We start from the raw sequence: 23,215 nt of genomic DNA, 5'->3' as shown, positions 1-23,215 counted from the left end.
ATGGGGCGTGAAGGGGAGCTGGGAAGAAAAATGATTGTTTAATTTTTCCTTCTTAATTACACATGAAATTGGGAAACAGAAGTGAAAAGTATATTATCTTTGATAACCTGTGGATATGGTTTATTGTTTCCTTACATTACTAGAGAAAGAAACGCCCTTACTTGAGGAAATATATAGGACACATGTGAAAACATTTCTTTAGTAGTGATGATGACTTTTTTTCCTTTCAGAGAAAGAGCTACAAAATGACATAAGAGATGAGGAGAAGTCCACTGGAGATGAAAGTTGGGAGCAGACTCAGGAAGGAGATGTCGAAACTCTTTATTTAGAGCAGTTAACATTGAAAACCACCTGTCAGGAAAGGCTGGACCATACCAATTTTCGATTTTTGCTCTGGCGGGCTCTGGCAAAATTCCCAGAAAGGGTAGAGCCATGGTCCAGGGAGCTCTCCCCACTTTTCTTGAGATTTATCAAGTAAGTATTCTCCTCTAGGAATACATTCCTGTAGGGTATGAGGAAGAGAAACTACAAAGTATTAAGTTCCTAAATTGGCTGAGTTCTTTTTACATCTGTCATGTTTTCAAATCATTGGCACATCTATAAAGCACTGGCTATATCAGCTAACAACTACACTGGTTTGGTTCACCACTTAATTTTACATGACTTTAACTAGCCCACAAATGATGTTAATAAAGAATTCCAGGTTACAAAATAAGAAAGGCTATATTGAGTTAGCTCAATATCCAAAGACCTTGCTTATTTCTTGCTTCATTGTTCATTGTTTTATTGTTTGCCTGGGGCTTATAAGCATTTTCCAGTAACTCAACTCCAACCACTCTGTTTTGAATCCTTTGAATGTTTCCCATGATACTGAAGAATGTATTCTCAAAAACAAATAAGAACTTTCTAGAACATTATTCTGTTTTGACTAGATAGGCTATATGAGAGTCAGATTGCTTTAAAATGCTAAAGATAAGGGTTGTGGTATATAGAACAATACTAATTAATCAATAAATGTATGTTTTCCAAGACTATTTCATGACATAGGAAAATGCTATAGGGTTAGGTTAAGCAGGCAGTGAACTACAACATGCCAGACTTGTTCACGGAACAGCAAGGAAATCTGAGTGGCTGCTGTGGTGATCCTGGAAGAAAATATTTGGAGGCGAGGGCCAAAGGTTAACAGGATACCGAACTGTGTAGGGCTTTTAAGTGATTTTAAGGACTTTGGTTTCTACTCTTGGTGAAATGGGAAGCCGAAGGTGTAAATGTAAGGATGATATGACTTAAGTGTTCTTAAGGAGTTTTCTGGCTGCTTTGTTGAGAAAAGACTGTAGGATGGCAGTGGTGAGAGCAGAGAGACTCAAGAGTAGAGAGTCAGGAGGAGATGCAAAAATCCAGGCAAGAAATGGTGGTGACTTGACCAGAGTTGTAGTAATATAGATAATGAGAGGTAGTTGAGTTCTGGATATTTTTTGAAGGATTTCATTTCAATAAGATATATTTTTGAAGAATTACAACTAGATTAGCCTGTGGGATTTGCCAGCAAATCTATATGTGGCATGGTGGGGGTATGGGAGGGGGAGGGTAGAGGAAGGAGAGGAATCAAGGGTGTCTCGAAGGATTTAGCCTGAGCAGCTGGAACAGGAGAGTTACCATTTACCGAGATTGGGAGAGATGCAGAAGTTTGCAGATTTGTGGGGAGGATCAAGAATTCATTTAAGATATGTTAAGTTTGTGGTACTAAATAGAAGTCTAAATAGAGATGTCAAGTATATACTTGAATTTGGAGTTTAAAGTTCAAGGGAAAACTCTGGTCTAAAGATAATAAATTTGAGACTCATCAGTATATAGGTGATTTTTTAAATTCTGAGACAGGGAATTAAATCACACCTGGGAATGTAAATGTAGAGAAAAAAAGAAATCCAAGGACTGACAACAATATTTAGAGGTTGGAACCAGCAAAAGAGGCCTGGAAAGAGTGATAGAAGAGGAAGCAAGAAGACTTAGTATCCCTTGAAGAAACGACTTTTAAGAAGGGAGTGAACGGTGGAATCCAGTGTGTCTAAGACATCAGTCAGATGAATAATAATAATTGACATTGGCTTTGGAGGTGACCCTAACATGAGTTGTTTTGTTTATTTTGATGGAGATAAAAGCCTGATTAAAATGGCCTTAAGAGATAATTTGAGAAGAAAAATGGCAGAAACAAGTATTAACAGTTGAAGCAGACATGGGTGGAGGGAGATGTGGGATCAGAGAGGGAGGAAAGGGAGCTGTTTTAGGGGTTGCTATTTAAGATTTAAGCAGCATGTATGTCTGTAGTGCTGGCGTGAATGATCCAGAAGGAGGGGAAAATTAATAATGCAAGAGGGGAGATACAATTGCTAGAGCCACGTCTTTGAATAAGAGAATATAGGATCCCATGCATAATGGAAAGGTTATAAGCAAAGATGTGGGCAGATCAGTAGATGGGATGGTAGAAGAGTATTGATTTTCTCTCCTTCACATAACTCTTTTTAGTCTTTATTAATAGAATGAGAACAGTGATATTAGGTTCCTTGCCTCATTTTGAAGATCATGTAAAGTAATATTTATCAGTTGTTTTGTGAATCACAAAGGGCTATGCATATGCAAGCTGGTATTAATGGTGTCAGTAGGATCTGAATTTCCTACCATGATAATTTTCTAAGTTTTTCCTTCAAGAAAGGAATAGATTATCTCTTAGCCTAAGGATAGAGACCTTCCTCTAATAGTGCATGATGCTGTGGGGGTGGGGATAGAGGAGCCTATAACAGCTAGTGTTATAGTCTGTGCGTTTCAGAAGACTTGGAGGCTAAAAATACACAATTTTTAAACATGTTTTAATTAAGACTAGTTGGCACCGATTACCTATAACTAATACTTTTATAGATGATCTAAACTATGCAAAATCTAAATGTTACCTTTAATTCTGGCTTTGAAATATATTATAGGCTTTTTATTTTTATTTTTGGCTAGAAATTTATATTTCTAAATATGTTTCAAATATTTTGATATTAGAATTAATTTGTGAATCCCTTGTAAACATTCTCTGAGAAGAATCAGAACCAGGAATGAATGACTAAGAATGGCAAAACATCCCAATAATAGGTGACAGTGACACATAATGAATGAGTACTTGCTACGTAGACACACTCGTAAATGCTTTGCGTTATTTAATAAATGAGTGAGTGAGCATGCTGTGCATGGAGATAGAGGTGAAAAATATGTCATGTGGTTAATTAGATGTTAAGAGTATAATTCAGATGTTGTTAAATCGATGATGGTATAGTTTGTAACTGACAGCAACTTTGCTCATTTCATTTGTTCATCCATTTTTTAGTTAATTGCTAGATTCTGCTAGGCGAGAACACAAAGTTGAATATGACAGTGTCTCAGCCCTCCAGTAGTAGTTTAGTATATTAACCTGGAGTTTCTTCCAGGTGCGTTGGTAGGGTACTGTCCTAACACATGCTATTTTATCAATACATTTTTGAGTGAGGACTTGAAGTCTGATCAGTTTTCTTATATCTGTAGCCCAGTATCATGCACAAAACAGACAACAAAATAATAATTATTGGATGAATGAGTTAAAATGACACAAAATAAATGCAGTGAATGACAGTGACAGGCTTCAAGAGAATGTTAGTTACCTGCAACAATGGACCAAAATTAAAAGGCTGGAATTCAGTAAGAATAAATGCATATTCCAACTTGCACAAGCTTAGTTTAGAGGAGACAAACAAAGGTTTACTGGTTTTTATTGCCTGGACATTCCGTTTGAGCCTGTGTCATGTTATGACTGCCTCCAAAGGCAATGGAGTTGATAGTTCCGTCTTATCAAACTATACCTAGAGGATCGAATTTTGTTACAACACTGTATTTTTGAAAGGACATTGACAAAGTAGAATGCATCTGGTAGAAAGTGACCAACATGGTCTCAATGTTATACTTTTACTATTTAATATAAGCCACCCCTGCACCTGCCTCCCCCAGTTGTGTTTCCAGAGACAAGAAAGCTGATTTCAGCACAGTCTAAAGTAGACATTTCAAGTATTTTCAACAGTGTAATAATGGAATGGGCTGTCCTCTGCAGTTAAAGATTGACTTGTCAAGTGGGGTTCTTCAGAGGGGCTGACTATGAAAGAACAATGATGCAGACAGAAGAGGCTTGACTAAGGTGCCTCTGATGTCTCTGTGTGATTCTGTGAACTGTGGACATAACATCTGCCACAAACAGAAATAGGACATTTCAGCTTCATGTCTTGTATCACTCTCTTTCCACTGTAGCAATGAGTATTACCCAGCAGATTTGCAGATTGCTCCAACCCAGGATCTGCGAAGAAAAGGCAGAGCGGTGGCAGCGGGGGAAACGGAAGAGGAACCAGCTGCTGCGGATGACGAAGAGGTGGAGGCAGGGCTGGTGCCCCAAGATGAGCCCTCACAGAAGAAAAAGACAAGAAGAGCTGCGGCAAAGTAAGTTCAGCATTACTGATAGGTCACAGATTTATGGTTCTCGGAAAAATGGGAAGAGATCACTTTTGGCCTGAATGGGAGATGGCCTTGAACGAGATGAACTGCTCAGAGAATCCTTTACATAAATTCCGTGTCTTCCTGGAGTTTTCTTTAATAGCCCAAAGAAAACGATCAGTCTTCTAAGTTACTTTTTTGGTTGGTTGCTTTTTTTTTAGCCACAGAATGTTCTAATTGGGGTCATCCAATTTCTTTTTATGCATGAGAGCACCAGGGGGTCGGAGCAGTTAAATAGTCTTTGAACTTTGTCATTCACTTTTCATAGTGCCAGAACATCATGCTTATTTGCTCAGAGAACATGTAATGGAACATCTTTTCTGAGAAATAAACATGTCAGCACTTTTACTTAGCCTTTTGAGTTGTCTCCTTCTGCGTACTTTTTCTCTTTATGTTCTTCTATTCTCTGTCTTATTTTCTGGGTAATTCATTTACCTAAATTGTTAGAAACCTTAGAAAAAGAAAGTGATCATGCTTTTAGAAGTTATTCCAGCTTCTTTGTCTGAATTGGGGGTATCAAGGAGCCACTAGATTTGGTGCTACTGTGTTATTTTAACACTTGATGTATGCCCATTTAACACTTTCAGTATGCCCATTTGTTGAGTTTTTCCTATGAGCCCTTTATTAGTTCATCCATTCAGCAACTGTATTGAGTGCCTTTTGCTAAGTACTGGATTACAAAGATAAATGGTACATAACCTCTGCAATGCAGAAAGTACATCTAATGCGTGATGAAATATTTTTATAGAGAAAATATTTTTAAAGAAGTTATGGGAACACAGTGAAAAAATGACAATTCGACCACAAAGGGAAGACTTTTAATGGGTAGAAAGGCAACTTTGAAGCTGAAAGACTAAAGTTTGCCAGCAGCTAGGGCAGCGAAGGACTTGCCAGCTAATGGAAATAGTATATAAAGCACAGGGGCAGGAAAGATCACGACCAAGCTTCATGAAACTATAGTTCCTCCTCTACCTCTACCTTCTCATAACTCTGAGTGATCTATCCCCTACTGCTTCCTTTAAGACAGATTGCTGTTTCATTTTCATATGCTTCAGGATAATAGCCAGCGTGTTTGTTAAATAAATGAATAAACTATTTATCCAGTTAGACCCCTTTTTTTCTTACCCCTGAACTTTGCTGCACCCTTCCTACTTTCTACAACATTCTTGCCTCGTTTCTGCCAGCTGAAATTCTATTCATACTTCAAGGCACAGTTCCCATGCTGCTTCCTCATTGACAACTCGCCTGTCTTTTAGACTGAAAGTCATCTTACCCAACTTCAAATTTTCATTAACAGCCATTTCTACCTCTATCATGGTGCTACTGCTTGCCTTGAATGTTGATTTTTTTTATAGATCATTCATGAAAATCAGGAACTCTTTAAGGATAAGGTCCCTGTCTTAATTTTTCTGTCCCCTATAATCAAACAGACTATGCTAACACACACCATGACTGAAAATGTGAGTAAATTGATAATCACGTTCTTGGTGCCATCTCAGTATATTCATAGTCTAAGTTTATAATCCTTCGTGGAACACACTCCACTGGCAAGTACTTAATGAGAATGTGTAAATTAGCTCCTGTTCTCTTTGGTTCTTTAAGGCTACATGGCACATAAAAATACCTAATGTTAGGGGAAGGAATGGATGTTTCAACAGCAAAGAAATCATAAGTTCATTTGTTAAACTGCAAGGGCTTAATGATAAGTAATTACAAGGACAGTGCATCAGCCAGTGCCCTTTAGAGAAACAGAACCAATAGAATGGAGATACATATGAGTGTGTGTGTGTTTAAAGAGATTTGTTTAAGGAATTGACTCATGTACTTATGGGAGCCAGCAAGTCCAGAATTTGCAAGGCAAGACAGCAGGCTGGAAACTCAAAGAGGATTTCATGCTATAGTCTTGAGTCAAATTCATAGGGTAAGATTTCTATGGTACGGTCTTGTGATGGAATTCCTTCTTTGGGAAACATCAGTTTTTGTTCTTAAGGCCTTCAACTGATTGGACAAGGCCCATTCACATTATCTAGGGTAATCTCTTAGCTAAAGTCCACCTATTGAGGATGTTAACAACAACCACAAAATACTTGCATCACAACACCTAGTGCTTCATTACATTGTTAGAGTTACTCTAACTTAACCAAGTTGACTCAAAGGACTAACCATCACAGATATTTAAGTTAAATATAAACAACAGTGCTCCCCTTACCCCCATTATTCTATAATATCTAAAGAGGTCTTAATTTCCAGTTTATGTTCTCTATATTAACTAGTAGGACCTTCACAGTTTTGCTTTCTTTTGTCCAGGAGCAGAGAAATGCACTGTTTGCTAAATTCTTAGGAGCAGAGGCCCCGCAACTTTTGTTCTTTCATTTAATCTTCACAGAAACCCGGGAGTTCTTGTCCTTGTCACGATGAGGAAACTGAGAATCTGAGACATTAATTAAATTAACTTTCCCTCATAGTCACACAGCTCAGAGTGACAGAGTCATACGTATAGCTTGGCGTCTCCTCCTCTCCACTTCTCCCTGCTTATGTTCTTGAACTACACAAATGAAATCTGTCCAAATCTTAACATTTTATTCATTCATGTTTTTTTTTAAGTTCTATTATGTCTTATAATACACACAGAGAAAACAGTGTTCTCAAGTATTTTTAAAACCCCGTAGAGTCTATGGATTAGGAAAATGAGTGAGGAAATACGATAGGAATTCTCTTCTTGGCATGTTGTAGTAGGTGATATGTAATCTTTTCTGAGTCAGTCGCATCTTCAAGTTTAACTTTCAACCACAGAGTATTGTTCTTTCTTCCTTCTTGCTAAGCAAGAGCTATAGTTACCTAAACTTGGACCTTGTTGCCTGACATCTGTATTTATGTTATAGGAAAGTGAGGAAGAATACATTTTACCACTTCCCTGTTTATTGCAAGAAATTAGACAAGAAGAATCATTCCAAAATTCATCTGTGTTCAACTTTGAAATATATTACTGTTTTTATTACTTTCTTTCTACTTTTGGTGTAATTTAAAGCATTCTAAGCACATTCTGAATGATTTTCTGGAATGGGGAACCTGGATTTCAGGGGAAGACCTGCCTGAGAATTGGAATTTCTGAAGAATAATTTCATAAATGCAAATAATTGACACTTGTTTCTGTAATTAATGGGCAAACTTCGTCAAGATTTTTGGAATAATTGTCACAATAAAATTAGTGGGTACCATCACCTTAAGAAAATAATTTCTATTCTTTAATTTTGTTCTCTCTCTCTCTCTAGGCAGTTAATTGCTCATTTGCAAGTTTTCTCTAAATTTTCAAATCCACGGGCCTTATATCTGGAATCCAGATTATATGAGCTATATCTTCAGGTAAAGAAAATAAATTCTGTCACTGCAATTCTTTGTGAATTGTCTTCTATCATTTTCTTTCCAAAACAACTTTCAAGTTTTCAATCATTGTTGAATAGAGTCCACGTCTACATTTTAAGTATAGATATATTTTTTAAGTTAATAGACATTTTCTGTATCTTGAGACACAGCTTTAGACAGTACTAATTTAGTTGATTTTAACGTATTTTGGATGACTAAACATCGATGAGGCTGTATTAACAGTGAGTATAGCAAAGCATTAATTATGTCATGGGAATTAGCTTTTAGAAGGGAGTAGGGGTTGTGCCAAGAGCAATTGGCTAATTTTCACTTCTCGGTAAGTTAGCTTGATGGAGTGCAAGGATTTCAGAATCTGTTAAATTGAGTGGAAGAAGATAATTGCAATAATAGTCTGTTACAATATATGACCCTGAATTCCGGAAATGGTTGCAGAAAAAAATTAATTTCAGAAGCAGAGTAAGAATTGGGTGTCATTCTAAGCCATCTGGGAAAACAAAATGTTCTTTTTTTCATTTGGATGTTTTTTAGATGAAAAGTTTCATGTCAGCCGAATTTATCCACGTTCTGCCCGTAACTCAGGTATAGCTTGTTTATAAAGCCAGAGCTCAAAAGTCTCAGTTGTCTAAAGGAAGTAAAATTCTGAACTGACTGATCAGAGAGGCCTCAGAGCCAGGTCTTCCCTGGCATTTTTTTTGACAGCCATTGCCTTCACCGTATTATAAGAGCTTTTGCTCATGACAGGACCAGTTCATTTGGTGTAAATCCAGATTATGTAGAGAATTGGCCTTGGCTAAGAGACTGATGGACCTGAAGGTCTGGCATGTGGGATGCAAATGTCAGAATTTTGTTTTTATCTTGGTCTTTGCACATATTCCATTCATCTTCCTTCAACTCCAGGGAAATGTTAGGCTTTTGCCAGGAATCAGCTTTAACCCACACCTAAAAATTTAGATTCTAAGACATCTAATTTTGCAAATTAACACAAGTAAATTACTATCCTGTGGTATATGTATATGTGACTTCATTGATTTGTTCTATGAAATATCATCCTTAGTTGTTGCTTCACCAAGATCAAACGGTGCAAAAAATAACCCTGGATTGCATAATGACGTATAAACATCCACATATTCTCCCTTATAGGTAAGTGACTTGAAGCTAAAGAAATGCCGTTTCTTTGGCTTTTTTTTTTCTTTCTACCTGAAAGCCTCTTTCAAAGTAATTTTGTGAAGGCTCGGGAAATTTTTCTCTTTTCTAAGGTAATCATAATGCTATTTTAGATAAGAAATGAAAACTGGGAGTGTATTTGTAAGATACTTCTCCATAGATGATAAGGTAGGAAAGAGAATATTAATTGAAAAGTTGGTGTTGAGATTATATCATTCCTCCTTGCTTATGTAACGTCTTAAAATCTTAATGATTACTTAGGGAATCATAATCATCACTCTAAGAAATTGAAGAAGGCTTTTGTATTATGCTCTTTGAAACAGCTGAATTATTGACTAAGTCTAACTCCTTATAATTTCATTTATCTTAAAATTTGAAAACCTGTCATTTCGGAAAGTTATTTTTATAAAAGTTGTCCTTTATGGATATCAACTACATAATGGACTATTATTTAATACCTATTTTAGTTACACATAGTACTCTACCTATATTGCATTTTTTAAAAGTACTGTTGATTATTAAGTGATGATTTGTGCTGTATTCTATTTTTAAAGGGAAAACTTGCAAAGATTGCTTGAAGACAGAAGCTTTAAGGAAGAGATAGTGCATTTTAGTCTTTCGGAAGATAATACAGTAGTGAAAACAGCCCACCGAGCAGATCTGTTTCCTATTCTGATGAGGTATTTGTACTGCTTAAAAACTGTTTTTTTTTTAAATAGTTGATCACAAAAGCAATTCTGAGTATTAGTATTATGGTTCTTTCAGCAATTGTAATGGAACATTTCATTTTGTATTTTCTTTTTAAAATTTTTTAATTGGACCTTTTAGGGTAGTCAGATTGTTATAGGGACTTACTTTAGAATATTTTGTCCCTAACATGAGGAAAGATCTTGCCATGGTATTATTTTAATATTAATGATAAAATTAAATCCAATATTGCTCTAAGTTTTGCTATTAAAAATAATAAAAATAATTTATTTATTTGGTATGTACCTAAGTATGAGACACAAAAGCTATTAATTTTTCATCTTAAGTAGTTAACCATCCATATCAAAGAACTTTCTTTGTTTTATTAGTTTTCATTTGATTTTCTTGGTGGAAAAAATAATAGTAAATAATGGTCATCAGTCAGACCGTTAGTCCTATTTTTAAAAATCTTTGAGGTCCCATTTTACTGAGAACAAAATAGAAAGTCCTTACTACTCTTTAAAGGACCCGGAATGGCCCTGCCCCACACTGCCTCTCTAACCACATCTCTTCCATTTACTACCCCACTTAGTCCCCGCTTCATAGTCTTTAGACTTGCTCATCCCTCTGCTCGGAACACATGACAGCTTACTCCTCTTTTCTCAGTCTCATCTCAAATGTCATATCATCAGAGGTGCCTTCCTTGATGTCTTTATTTAAAATCACAACTTCTCATCACACTCTAGTCCTTTTACTAGTCGACTTTTCTTTACAATACTTAATCATCCAACATAGCCGCTTTCTTACTGATTATCTCCCCAGCTAGAAGGTAAACTCCATGGCCTTGATAAAATTAAATCCAGGATTGCTCTAAATTTGACTTTCATAAATATTGTTTGAGTTAATTTTGTGTTCTCTTTTATGATATAAAATTTCTTTTTTTTCTATGTTTTTTCTATGTTTTCTAATGTATGCAGAAGCAGATATGAGAATCTAGTTGTCTTCTAATAACCCAGTCAATAAAGAAATTTGAAAAAAAAAGTAAAACAATGCCTCTAGTCTCACTAATTTTTGGTGGGGAGAGGTTTGGAAATTATAAGTATTTTTCATTTAAAATGTTTCTTATGTTAACTTGTTTTAATTTCTACTTCAATAAATATCAATAGATAAAACTCAAAGCAAAAGCTCTTTGGAGACCTCTATAATGTTTAAGATCAATAAAGGAGTTATAATATTGAAAAGTTTGAAAACCACTGTCTTTGAATTTTGAATGTTAAGTCAATAAGTTTAACCATGTTAAAAGAGTAACTTTTATTACTAGGTTATTTAATATTTTATCAAGAATAGATGTTCATTTTTATTAGAATGCCGATTAAGCATGTCTTAAGTGATCCTTTTAACTGTTTTCTATGAGCTATTGACCTATATTAATCTAATAGATTTTACTAATAATTCTTGCATTTCTGGGGTGATTCTTATTTGGCTTGTTTTAATGCAGTGGATACTGTATTTAGAAATACTGTATTTTATGTTCATAAGCAAGATTAGTATATAGTTTATTTTGGTTCCTTATTCCATCTTAATATACAGTTATACTGCCTTCATAAACAAAAAAGGACTATTTCCTGCTTTCTCTCTTCTATGAAACTTTATAGCACTGACATTGTTTTTCCTTGGAAGTTTCAAAAATTCATCCGTAAAACTATATGAGTTCCCTGTTTACTCATGATTACAGACCTAACTAGGTTTTCTTCTTAAGTTCTTTTTACTTGTTTATATGTTTGGGTTTTTTTCCCAGAAAATTACTAATTTAATTGAAACCTTTCTGGTTTCCTTATAGTTGTATTCTCTTATTTTATTTCTTTTGAATCTTTATTTTTGTTTTCATTCTTTGATTAGACTGACTTTTGGTTTGCCTATTTTATTGCTTTTTTTCTCCTACAAAGAACCACTTTCTAACCTTTATTATTTCCTTCTTCCTTCTTCCCTTAGCCTTGTTTTTTGTCGATGTTGTTTTTCTAAATGTCTGTGTTAGATTATCTCATCTCATCTCTATCTCAGCTCTTCCTTGTTGTATAATATATCCATTTATATCTGTTGAATTGGTATGCTAACCTTCCAGGAAAATAGAACACCTAGTATTATGTTTTAGGATTAATATGCAGACAAAATAATGTTCTTTTGATGTTTTAGAATTTTGTATGGCCGAATGAAGAATAAGACTGGGAGTAAAACTCAGGGGAAATCTGCTTCTGGCACCCGCATGTCCATTGTTCTGAGGTTCCTGGCCGGGACCCAACCCGAGGAGATCCAAATATTCTTAGACCTGCTGTTTGAACCCGTAAAGCACTTCAAGAATGGTAGCTATCAACTGCCTTAGTCTGAATATGTGTTGTCTGCTGTAGACTTCTGTCTCAGGCTAGGTTTCCCCGGCTCTTAGGTATCTTTCTAATGGGGTTGCTCCCCCTGATCTCAATGGTGGTCTTTTTGCTGAAATGCAATTCATTTTAAACCTTTATTGAATTAGGTGGAGCTCACAATTGATCACAGTTGATCAGTATCCATGTGTTAGTATGCCCCTGATTAGAAAATGTGTATTTTTGTTGTTGTTGTTGTTGTTGGGCATTTAGGCCATTTGAAAAATGATACTTGTCCATAATAATGAATAGGTTTTCCCTTAGAAACTTAAACATGCAACAAAATTAATCTTAATTGTCTTGGTATTATTCATTCACTGAGTCATTCATCTATTGAGTAATGATTTGTTGAATACCTCCTGTGCCCCAACACTATTGGAAATAGAAAAGTGAGTATTTATAATCTCTGCTTTCAACCTCATAGTCTAAACAAAGTGGGTGTAGAAAGTGTATTCAGTGAGCTGTAATTCTCTGTGGTATGTTCTCTGATATGCAATGTTAGTGATTAATAGTAATAATAATGGCTAACATTTATTGAGTGCTTACTTCATGCCAGATGTTATGACGGCCCCTTTACATACAATTAAGTTGATCCTTAAAACAACCACATGAGCTATCATTACTTTTTGTCCTCATTTTATAAATGCAGAAACTGAGGCTTAAAGAAGTAAGTATTTTACCGATGGTCACTCAGCTAGAAAATGGTAGAATTGGGATTTGAGCCCAGGTCTTTTTGACTACAAAACTTCTGCTCCAGTCTCATAGTTGCTTTGCATTTGACAAACAGATTTTTATTTGCAGGGTAATGTGTTGCATTTGTTTTGTATTTTTTCTATGATAATAGATCCAGCAGTTAAAAAGGTTTTCACTCACCGTAATATTTCTCAAGAAAGAAGTTGGCTGTAACGATTACAAAAGTTTTTCCTTTTTTTTTTTTTTTTCAGTGTAACAGCCACTATTGTAAGAGGGTAATTATAAATGATACTCATATGGATGGACCATATAGGTATATGAGTCAGAGGGCTCATCATCTTACACCAGTTGGTTTCAAGTAGAGCTCAATCAATAATAATTCAAGTCTTTTCAGTAATAAGTATGATGCCTATTTATAAAAACCTATTATTTTATTTATTCACCAGGGGCTACAGAGAAATAAAACATGATTTGATTTTCAGCCTTCAAGGAAATTATAATGAAGCAAGACATTTTCTATGAAACTACTGAAGTCAGCATAGTCAGTGAAAGCTGAGAGTGAAAAAAAAATGTATAGAAAGATGCTAGATGGAATAAAAGACTAACTTAGATTTTGAGAAATCATATAAGTAGGATGAGATGTGGGCTTAGAGGCTTGGTTCTTACCTTTTTGTTCCTCAGTTTCCTCATCTATGAAGTAATAATAGTAAAACCTACCACACCCAGCTCATTGAATATTTGGTAGGAATCCAAAGGAGAAAATATATTTGGAAGGTACATTATCATCTATAAATTATTATAATAATAGGAAATACTGTTACTGAGGGAAATTGAAAGGAAGCTATAATTACAAACAGTAACAAACTAATATTTCCTTTTATACGATGTCTCTGTTCCTCTTTTCCACTAGGAGAATGCCATTCTGCAGTCATTCAGGCAGTAGAAGATTTGGATTTGTCTAAAGTTCTTCCTTTAGGTCGTCAGCATGGTATCTTAAATAGTCTTGAAATAGTATTGAAGAACATTAGTCATCTGATCAGTGCATACTTACCAAAGATTTTGCAGATATTGCTCTGCATGACAGCAACTGTATCACACATCCTTGACCAACGAGATAAGGTGAGAGAGATTCACCATATATGCTTTTTGGGGGCTAATATGAGCCTGTGTTTTATTTGAGAAATTGGTTGGGACCTGAATGTGTAATCTTTCCAGATTAAGTCTTACATAAAGTGTCTCTTTAAAACAGTTTTCCAAAAAATAATAAATAAAAATAAACAGTCTTCCGCATAATGGGAATTTTCATTTTATAAATATTTATGTATAGCCAGAAAAATGCAATTTATATCAAGTGTATATATTTTTTCATTAAATTAATTGGGGTGATATTATTTAGTAAAAGTATAGAGGTTTCAAGTGTGCAATTCTATAATACGTCATCTGCATGTTGCATTGTGTACTCACCACCCAAAGTCAGATATCTTCCCGTCACCCTTTTATACCCTTTTGACACCCTTTACCCTCGTCTCCCTTCCTTCCTCCCACCCTCTTTTTCTCTGATAACCACTATACTGTTGTCTGTGAGTCTTTGTTTGGTTTTCTTATTTGTTTGTTGCTTTTAGTTTTATATCCCACATATAAGTGAAATCATATGGCTCTCAATTTTTTCCATCTGACTTATTTCACTTAGCCTGATATTCTCAAGGTCCATTCATGTTGTCACAGATGTATTTCATCTATTTTTATGGCTGAATAGTATTCCATTGTGTATATGTACCACATATCTGTGTCTGGTCATCTAGCGAAGGATATTTCAGTTTTATCCATGTCTTGGCCACTGTGAATAGTGCTGCGATGAACCTACATAGGGGTACATATATCTTTATAAATAAATGTTTTAAATTTTTTTCGGGTAGATGCCCAGAAGAGGGATTGCTTGGTCATATGGTAATACTATCCTTTAATTTTTTTGAGGAACCTCCGTACTGTTTTCCATAGGGGCTGTACAAGTTTGTAGTCCCACTAGCAGTGTATGAGGATTCCTTTTTCTCCACATCCTCTCCAGCATTTGTTATTACTTGTTTTGTTGATGACAGCCATTCTGACAGGCGTGAGGTAGTATCTCATTGTGGTTTTGATTTGCATTTGCCTAATAGCTAGTGAAGCTGAGCATCTTTTCATATATTAAGTGTATATTTTAAAAGGAGGTGAAATAGTATGGACTGAGTGAGTTCAATATACATCTCAGAAACCAGAGTCAGGCATAGTTGAGCTGATGTTTCTTAGATTTTCATTTCAAGAGCCTAGAGGTGTAGGCCATCTTCCAATGCTCATTTAGCCAGAAAGGTTGGAGAATAAGTAGAATACTGTTAGCTTCATGCTGATTATTTTGAGACAGAGTTACCCAGAGCTTTTTAAAAAGTAAATGCTTGACTGTTGTAAGCGCAATGTTTTGAATAAAGATAAGTAGCTAACTGCCACGAGGCTTCTCGAGGTGGCACTAGTATATATTTTCTGAATTGTATTTAAGACAGTCTATTTATGTTCTGAAACAGGTGGACATAAGTACACTCTTGATCTTTAGGCAAACTAACTTCTTTATGGACTGAAGGCTTCTTGGAGAAAATGGGGCTTGTAGTGAAGATCCAGACGCAGGTTTCTGCTGTTGATTCTCAGTTCGTGATTAATTAGGCATAGTTTTAATTTGACTCAGTCTTATTTCATTTGACTTATGGATATGCCTGGTGTACTGCCTCAAATATAGTCATGATAACTGAAAATTGTCGACCAAAACTTTTTGCTGCTTTTTGGGCTATGCATGGATATCAGTTTGCTTTAGTAATGAAATAGTATTCTCTGATTACCAAGGTCCAGGATTTAGAACACACCTTCAATTCTGATAGGCACCATTTTGTTTTCTTTATTCTTTCATTCCTTCCTTCAGCAAATATTAATTGAGCCCCTACTGTGTGTCAGGCACTGTTGTAAGTGCTGGGTATGGAGCAGTAAACGAAGCAAACTAAAATTCTGTCAGTTTTCTTATTCAGTTAATACTTATTTCACACCTACTATCTATCTACCAGACATTGCTCTGGGTGAAGAATGAGAAAGGTAAAGACTCGGTTGGTATCATTAGGAGAAAAATAACAAATAAATATACAAATAATGAGAATAATGTCAGTTGGTGGTAAGTTCTGAGAGGAAAATAAAATGAAACCATCTGCAGATCTGTAGAAGTCATTCTTTATGTAGCTCTCTCTTCTCTAGAATTCTGCCCTGCGAATTCTATGGATATATATATTATATGGATATATATATATATATTATGTATGTGGATATATATATACTTTTTTTAAATAAAAGATCTTTGTTTTTCAGATACAGCTGAGGTTTATTAACCCATTGAAAAATTTAAGACGTCTTGGAATCAAAATGGTGACTGATATCTTTTTGGACTGGGAGTCCTACCAGTTCAGAACAGAAGAGATCGATGCGGTATTTCATGGTGCAGTTTGGCCCCAGGTAAACCTTGATTTCTACATTCTACCTCGATACTATCTGCTTGTTCCTTTGTTATTATTGCACCTACATAGTTCATACCCAGACCTGAATGCCTGTCCTGGTCTTTTACATCGAGCCTTTCTTTATTTCTGGAAGTTTTAGAACACTTTTCTTTGCCTTCTCTACCACCTAAAGCCTAAGAGCTAGTTTCTGAAGTATCACATTTATACTTAAAGGCTAATTTGAACACGGTTATGTCTCTTAAGCAAATGTAAGGGTTTGAAGCACCTCACATGACATATCTCTGGATTTTGACAAACATGAGAGAAAATACACAAGTATTTTTGAAACATGTTTCCTTGTTTGATTTCTCTGGTTGTGACCACTTGGTGATGATATCTGGTGTAGTTAAAGCTAAGAAGACTATGGGAGAGATTTGATTTTAGGAAAGATTTCTAACTGCTTGAGCTCCGTTGTCTGTGACCAGTTGAAACCTAAAGTACCTGGTCCTTTCCAAGAATGTAGCATTTCCAGGTTCCATCTTTGCCATTTTTCCTGTGAAGGTATTATTTTGGATTACCTTATTTTTTCTCATTCTGTCCTTTAACTGAGTCTTTTAACCTCTGGTATGGTTTCTGTGCTTGTTCTGTTTTTTAGTTTAGTTTAGTTTTTTTCTACAACTCTGTACATATTTTTATTTTGCATTGTTTTTATTTTGTGTCCTAGATTAGCAGGCTTGGATCTGAGAGTCAGTATTCTCCAACTCCTCTGCTGAAACTAATCAGTATCTGGAGCAGAAACACAAGGTATATAACCACTCCCTCACCCACCCCCCCCACCCCCCCACCCCCCACTATTTAAAAAGAACAGTTTTTTAGGTTAATATAGTAAAATTAGTCAGGGGTACTAATAATAAAATTTATGGTCTTTCCATACAGTGAACTACTGTAGGTGTAGTGTGTAGTAATTGTGTCAGTTTGATTTAGCCTGACAAAGAGAAAAACAGAATGTAAAACATACCAGATCGTTAAATCAGCACGTGAATATTACCATTTTTTGCATGCTTGCTTAAAAATAAAAGCTGATTTGTAATTGGCATTCTGTGTCTTTTTCTTAGTTCTCACTTAAAATCAGAAAAATTTCACAGGCTATTTAGATTTTCTACACATCTTCTGTGCTTTGTAAAACTCCATCCGACCATCCATACAGCTCTCATGGTCATAAATCAACATCCTTTTGAGGACATTATAAGCTATTTAGAGAACCTTCATCAACTGAGGGTTCAGAGAAGCATCTCTGCATTATAGACCAAATGCATATTTACTGAGAAGTATGGAAAGTTTACCTGTGTTGTTTATCTCAGTGATGGAAACAGACTTAAGTTTGTCCTTATCTATTTTGAAGAATGAAAGATAGAATAAAAGAACATGTTTTATTATTGATTCAGTAATGTTAAAATCTTGGCTTCGGTTTTTACAAAATTGGGTTCATGCTGTATGTATGATCTTTTGGTTTCAATTTTGTTTTTTTTATGTACCATTGTGTCATGAACATTTCCCTATGTCATCAAATAATCGTCAGAAACAAACTTAAGATTTTTACATTGTCTTCAGGACAGCCTGTTTTATTTTTACTACTAAGAAGGGCTTTTTTCACTTATTTCTCAGTTCGAGGAAGCAGTTTCAAATCTTGTTTTATCACTGGACAGCATGTGATGGACACACTTGAGAAATGTTTTACAGTTGTGTAATATTCATGCAAATAAGCCGTGAAGGACTTTCATCCAAGGAGACTTTATGATAGTGATTCAATTTTATGTTAGCTGAGTCCTTATTCCAGGTATAAACCCACATCGTGCCACTTCATTCTCCTCTGCAGTTTCTCTCATTTTTAGTTAGAGACAAACAGAAGCCACATGTTAATGGAGGAACTAAGCAGCACAACTTTTTTTTTCTTTTCTATTTAACACTTACATGAAAGAAATCTTTAGAAGGGTTGATTACCCTTGAAATCTCCATAGCAATAGATTTGTAATTATGTCAGAACCACTTGATGGGACTATTACTCGTCAGTAAAAAAATTTTTATTTTGAAGTATGCTTACAGTTTACATAACATCAGTCAGACATTTAAACATGTTTATATCTAAAGAGAAGTCTAGCATTTTACTTCATATTTGGATAAATGGAGGTAAAGCTGAACTATAGCCAATATCTTTAAACTTACAGCTAAGACTAAAGGTTGTAAAGTGATCATATAATATCTAATCTATTGTCAAAACAGAAACATTCCTGAGAGTGAAAAGATATGCTACAATTTATTAAGCCATAAACTGGGGCTTTCCCTGGCCACTCTCTTAACAGCCACTCTGGTCCTGAACACCATGACCCCTGCATGGCTCAGTCTTTTCCTCCTCTTAGTTCTGTCCACTCCTGGAGGGCTCTTTGACCACATTCTGCGTTTATTGCATTCATATGTCTTCATAACTTACCTGCATAATGCTCCTAGAGCGCAGAGACCATTTTGCATTTTTTGTTGTATGCTTCCTCTCCAGAGGGTTCCCCATCTGATCCAAGGTTAGTCGGTTTTCATTGCATGTTGAATCAAGTGATTGAAGTTTCCATTTGAGCCATATACATGCACTTAAGCATGGAGCATGCCCAGTATACTGTGGGGCATCAGTTATATGGCTGTTCAAGAAAGTACCTAAATAATGTAATATTTGTAAAGTGCCTAAAATTATTATCCATCAAATTTTAGATTTCAAAGTAATTTCCCTTTTGAGTATCTTATTAACGTTCATACGCACATATAATTGTTAAACTCATTATGAAAATTCAAATGGAAGATGTTTTTAGAAGTAAATATTGAGAAATAAGATGACTGTTTCCATGGGTTTTTTTTTGCAGATATTTCCCTCTCCTGGCTAAACAGAAACCTGGGCACCCAGAATGTGATATCTTGACCAATGTTTTTGCGATTCTCTCAGCAAAGAATCTTTCTGAAGCCACAGCCAGTATTGTGGTAGATATAGCCGATGACCTTCTTACACTTCCAGATTTTGAGCCCACAGAAACAATTTTGAGCTTGCCTGTAACTGGATGCGTATACACAGAAAGTGCAGATGGTATGTGTGCTGCACAAAGTAAATGATTCTTTGACTTCCGAGGTTGTGTTTGTTCCCTGAAAAAGGAAACGATCAATAGAATTTAGCTTTTTAAATAATTTGTGCTATTAAAAGAGTTTATTTTCTCTAGAAATGAATGCCAATTTATATAAACTGAATTTTTTTTTTGCAGCGGTAGAAATTCAGATTATGTACACTGCAGAAAGCTCAACTATCCAGGAAGTTATCAAACGATTCCTCCTGTCATGTCTCTGAATTCTTCCTACTATATTATCCTAACAAAAGACTCAGAGGTCTCATATAAATTTTAATTTAGCTAAAGATATAGCTATTTTGACTAAGAAAAAATTTAATCTGTAGAGCTAAAATTTATTAAATTTTCACAGTAATTAAGTGCTTTCCTTGTCTGTCATTATGAAAACATTGCACTGTTATCCTTTAAGAGAGTAGTTAATTAAAACCAAAACATTTGTCACTTTATTTCAGAGTCTATCACAATGGGAGGACGATTAATTCTACCTCATGTACCTGCAATTCTCCAGTATCTCAGCAAAACCACAATAAGTACAGAAAAGGTGAAAAAGAAAAAGAACAGGGCACAAGTCAGTAAGGAACTTGGCATTCTTTCAAAGTAAGATATATTGATAAGATAACACTACCATCTATGGTTTTAATTTTTTAAATTATATCCAGTTTTTCAGTTGTTTTAAAGTGGTAATAAGAAACTAAAAAGATTTTCAGTATTTGAAATACCCTTTATTTTTAAGTTAATGTAGAATTCTATTTCTCTGCTGGAATATTCATTAGAAACCTTTTATGGCATCTGCCTTCATTTAACAATAAAAGAGAACAGACTTTTCACAGTTCTAAAGCAAACTAATAGATTTGCTTTGGGCCTTTGCATGTTTTATTCAATTAAAATTTTCATTTACATGAGATCATATAGTTTTGTTTTGTTTTGTTTTGTTTTAGTTTAGTTGATTTAAATAACTAAATTAACAGTTTGTTTTTAAGAGTCAAGAAGATTTTGCAAGGGTTTTTAAAGATTCTCTTTGGCCGATTTCTATGAAGTACAACATTGATAAACCTGAGTGCAAAAAATTATTCTAAAGCTCTAATGGTTACAGGATTTGGTTGTTGAAAGTTTTTTCTTCTGTCACTTTCATCAACAACAACAAAATGATATATTAGAATCTTCCTGGAACTTCTTTTAAAATGTTACTTATACTATTGTATATCTAAGTTATACGGAACGGAAACCACACTAAATACACTCATTGAATTCTATCACAGGCTACATGGTAGTGGAAATATGATACAGATTAGGTACCAGAGAGACCAGGGTTTGAAACTCCTGCTCTACCACTTCTTAGCAGTGTGACATCAACTTCCCTAAGTCTCTGTTTTCTCTGGGCAAAATAGAGCTAATAATTCTCACTATAGAGCAATTTTGGGAGTCAAATTGAAATACTTTAGGTAAAGCCCTAAACAAGTCTTGGCACTTAAAAATGTTACTTCCTGGCAAAATAAGAATATTACTAACTGCCAGATTACAGCATTGGAGTTTACTCTAACCCACCTACACAGTCAGATGTTAAAGAAGAAATAGACTAGTAGCCATGAGCCTGCAGTTGGAGAGAAATGAGAGTGGGCACTGTTAAATAACTGAGTTAAACTTTTTATACTGGCATACATACTTAAAAGTACCTGTGTCTTTTGTCACTGATGTTATTCTATAAAATGTTTAACTTCTTAGAGAAATACTTGTATGTCTTCCTCACCAGTTTTTTTTTCCTACTCTAGGATCAGCAAGTTTATGAAAGACAAAGAGCAAAGTTCTCTGCTCATTACACTTCTCCTTCCTTTCCTCCACCGTGGCAGCGTTGCTCAGGTATACATGGACAGGACATTGACTTTGTCTTTGAAGGTGGTACTTATTAGGCTTTTATTCATGATCAGTAATTTTACTGATTAGATTCTGTGATGCACCTGTCTCAATATATTTGTGAAAAGACCCTATACAGAAATTGAAAGTAGAGAAAAATTGGGACAGAAATTAGGAATGGAGGCAAGCAAGAAGGTAGGGCCATCATCACCTAGTGTAACACTTAAAGTCCCCCACCCCCACCCCTGCTGTTAGCTTCTCATCCACTTCAGGATGAATTTTTTTTCTCTTTCTCTGACCTTGATCAATAACAAATCTGGAACCCCAAGAAATGCATTGTATAATCTTAAATATGGATTACAGTAGCAAAACTGAATGAAAAGTTAGGCTGTTTTAATATGCGGACATAGCTAGGAGTTTCTGATATGATTTTCAAAACCCTAGTTCAGTCTTGATTAAAGGAGTCTTCTCATGGCTCAAACTCATTTACAAGGCCTCAATAGTTACACTGAACACCTATAACTGATTCTAGGAATTCAGTTTAGAGAACCACAGATCTGTAGGCAACCATAACTGTATATATTTTTTTCAGCAAGCTCATTTTTCTTGGCTCTTTTTTGACTAGATAGTTTTTTCAAAACCATGCATATTTTCTATGAGAATTAAAGGAAGAAACTTAATGGGCATTATTGTGAGTTTTGTGTCAAAATGCTAAGAACTTTTAAAAGACTGAAATAACTTTTCCAATTACTACTTTTACTTCTTATTCAAATATTTTTCTGTGCTGTAATATATTAAAGCCGAATTGAGCAGTTTTATAAATGACTGAAATGTGATTTAATATTTCTTTTTTAGGATACAGAGGTTGATATTCTGGTGACAGTCCAAAACCTGTTGAAACATTGTCTCGACCCTACAAGCTTCCTCAAGCCTCTAGCAAAACTCTTCTCAGTTATTAAGAATAAACTGTCAAGACAATTGCTTTGTACAGTTTTCCAGGTCTGTAATATTCATTTTTACCCCAAATCACCCCTCTGACTAGAGTCAGGGAGTTGAAGGGAGGAGGACAGAAAAGTTAAGGTTTTATTCACTAATAATACACTAATGTTTTCATTCCTTTAGACTCTTTCTGATTTTGAGAGTGGGTTAAAATACATTACCGATGTTGTCAAGGTAGGAAAGAAAATCTTAATTCTCTTTTGCTTCAAAAGTATTATCACTTTTGTTTAAGATTTATATTTTCATTTATGTGGTTTCAATGGCATTTCTCGTAGCTTAACGCCTTTGATCAAAGACATCTGGACGATATCAACTTCGATGTTCGCTTCTCAGCATTCCAGACCATCACCTCTTATATCAAAGAGATGCAAACCGTGGATGTTAACTACCTAATTCCAGTGATGCATAATTGCTTCTATAATCTGGAGGTAGATTTTTATAGCAAAACTTTGTGAATTGTTTTTTATTATTTTGATAATACAACTACATGATCTAATTTCCTAATTTGTATTTCGAGGAGGACAAGAGATTTAGTATAAAATTTCTTATAGTTATGGAATATTTTGTTTGGCAAAGGCCATGTTGTTATTCTCATGATTTGAAAGAAAGATTTTGGATAAAATAATATATGCGGAAGCACTTTGAAAAGTTAAAAAAGCTGCATATTAGAACAGGGAAATCCATGGAGACAGAAAGTAAATTAGGGGTTCCCAGGGGGTAACCCCTGGGAGGGAGGGAGGAATGGGGAATGACATCTTACCGATATAGGGTTTCTTTTGGAGGTGGTGAAAATGTTCTTAAGTTAGAT

At 35.1% G+C, this 23,215-nt stretch overlaps 1 protein-coding gene across 1 annotated transcript in view; it reads left to right on the top strand.

Annotated features, from left to right (window-relative positions):
- The window catches only part of UTP20 (UTP20 small subunit processome component), an 80,811-nt gene that overhangs the window by 26,930 nt on the left and 30,666 nt on the right, over nucleotides 1–23,215 (top strand). Inside the window, exons 21-35 of the mRNA XM_039877970.1 lie at nucleotides 231–474; nucleotides 4,312–4,497; nucleotides 7,824–7,914; nucleotides 8,990–9,075; nucleotides 9,654–9,779; nucleotides 11,980–12,146; nucleotides 13,807–14,015; nucleotides 16,275–16,418; nucleotides 17,124–17,203; nucleotides 19,306–19,523; nucleotides 20,010–20,154; nucleotides 21,327–21,414; nucleotides 22,264–22,407; nucleotides 22,531–22,581; nucleotides 22,683–22,835. Of these exons, the coding sequence (XP_039733904.1) occupies nucleotides 231–474; nucleotides 4,312–4,497; nucleotides 7,824–7,914; nucleotides 8,990–9,075; nucleotides 9,654–9,779; nucleotides 11,980–12,146; nucleotides 13,807–14,015; nucleotides 16,275–16,418; nucleotides 17,124–17,203; nucleotides 19,306–19,523; nucleotides 20,010–20,154; nucleotides 21,327–21,414; nucleotides 22,264–22,407; nucleotides 22,531–22,581; nucleotides 22,683–22,835 (2,132 nt within the window). The remainder of the gene's footprint in view (nucleotides 1–230; nucleotides 475–4,311; nucleotides 4,498–7,823; nucleotides 7,915–8,989; nucleotides 9,076–9,653; nucleotides 9,780–11,979; nucleotides 12,147–13,806; nucleotides 14,016–16,274; nucleotides 16,419–17,123; nucleotides 17,204–19,305; nucleotides 19,524–20,009; nucleotides 20,155–21,326; nucleotides 21,415–22,263; nucleotides 22,408–22,530; nucleotides 22,582–22,682; nucleotides 22,836–23,215) is intronic.

Source organism: Pteropus medius, unplaced genomic scaffold, assembly GCF_902729225.1.
Source record: "Pteropus medius unplaced genomic scaffold, Ma_sr-lr_union100, whole genome shotgun sequence".
Lineage (NCBI taxonomy): Eukaryota > Metazoa > Chordata > Mammalia > Chiroptera > Pteropodidae > Pteropus > Pteropus medius.
The sequence above is the reverse complement of the archived record's forward strand: the minus strand, read 5'-3'. Positions and strand labels throughout refer to the sequence as shown.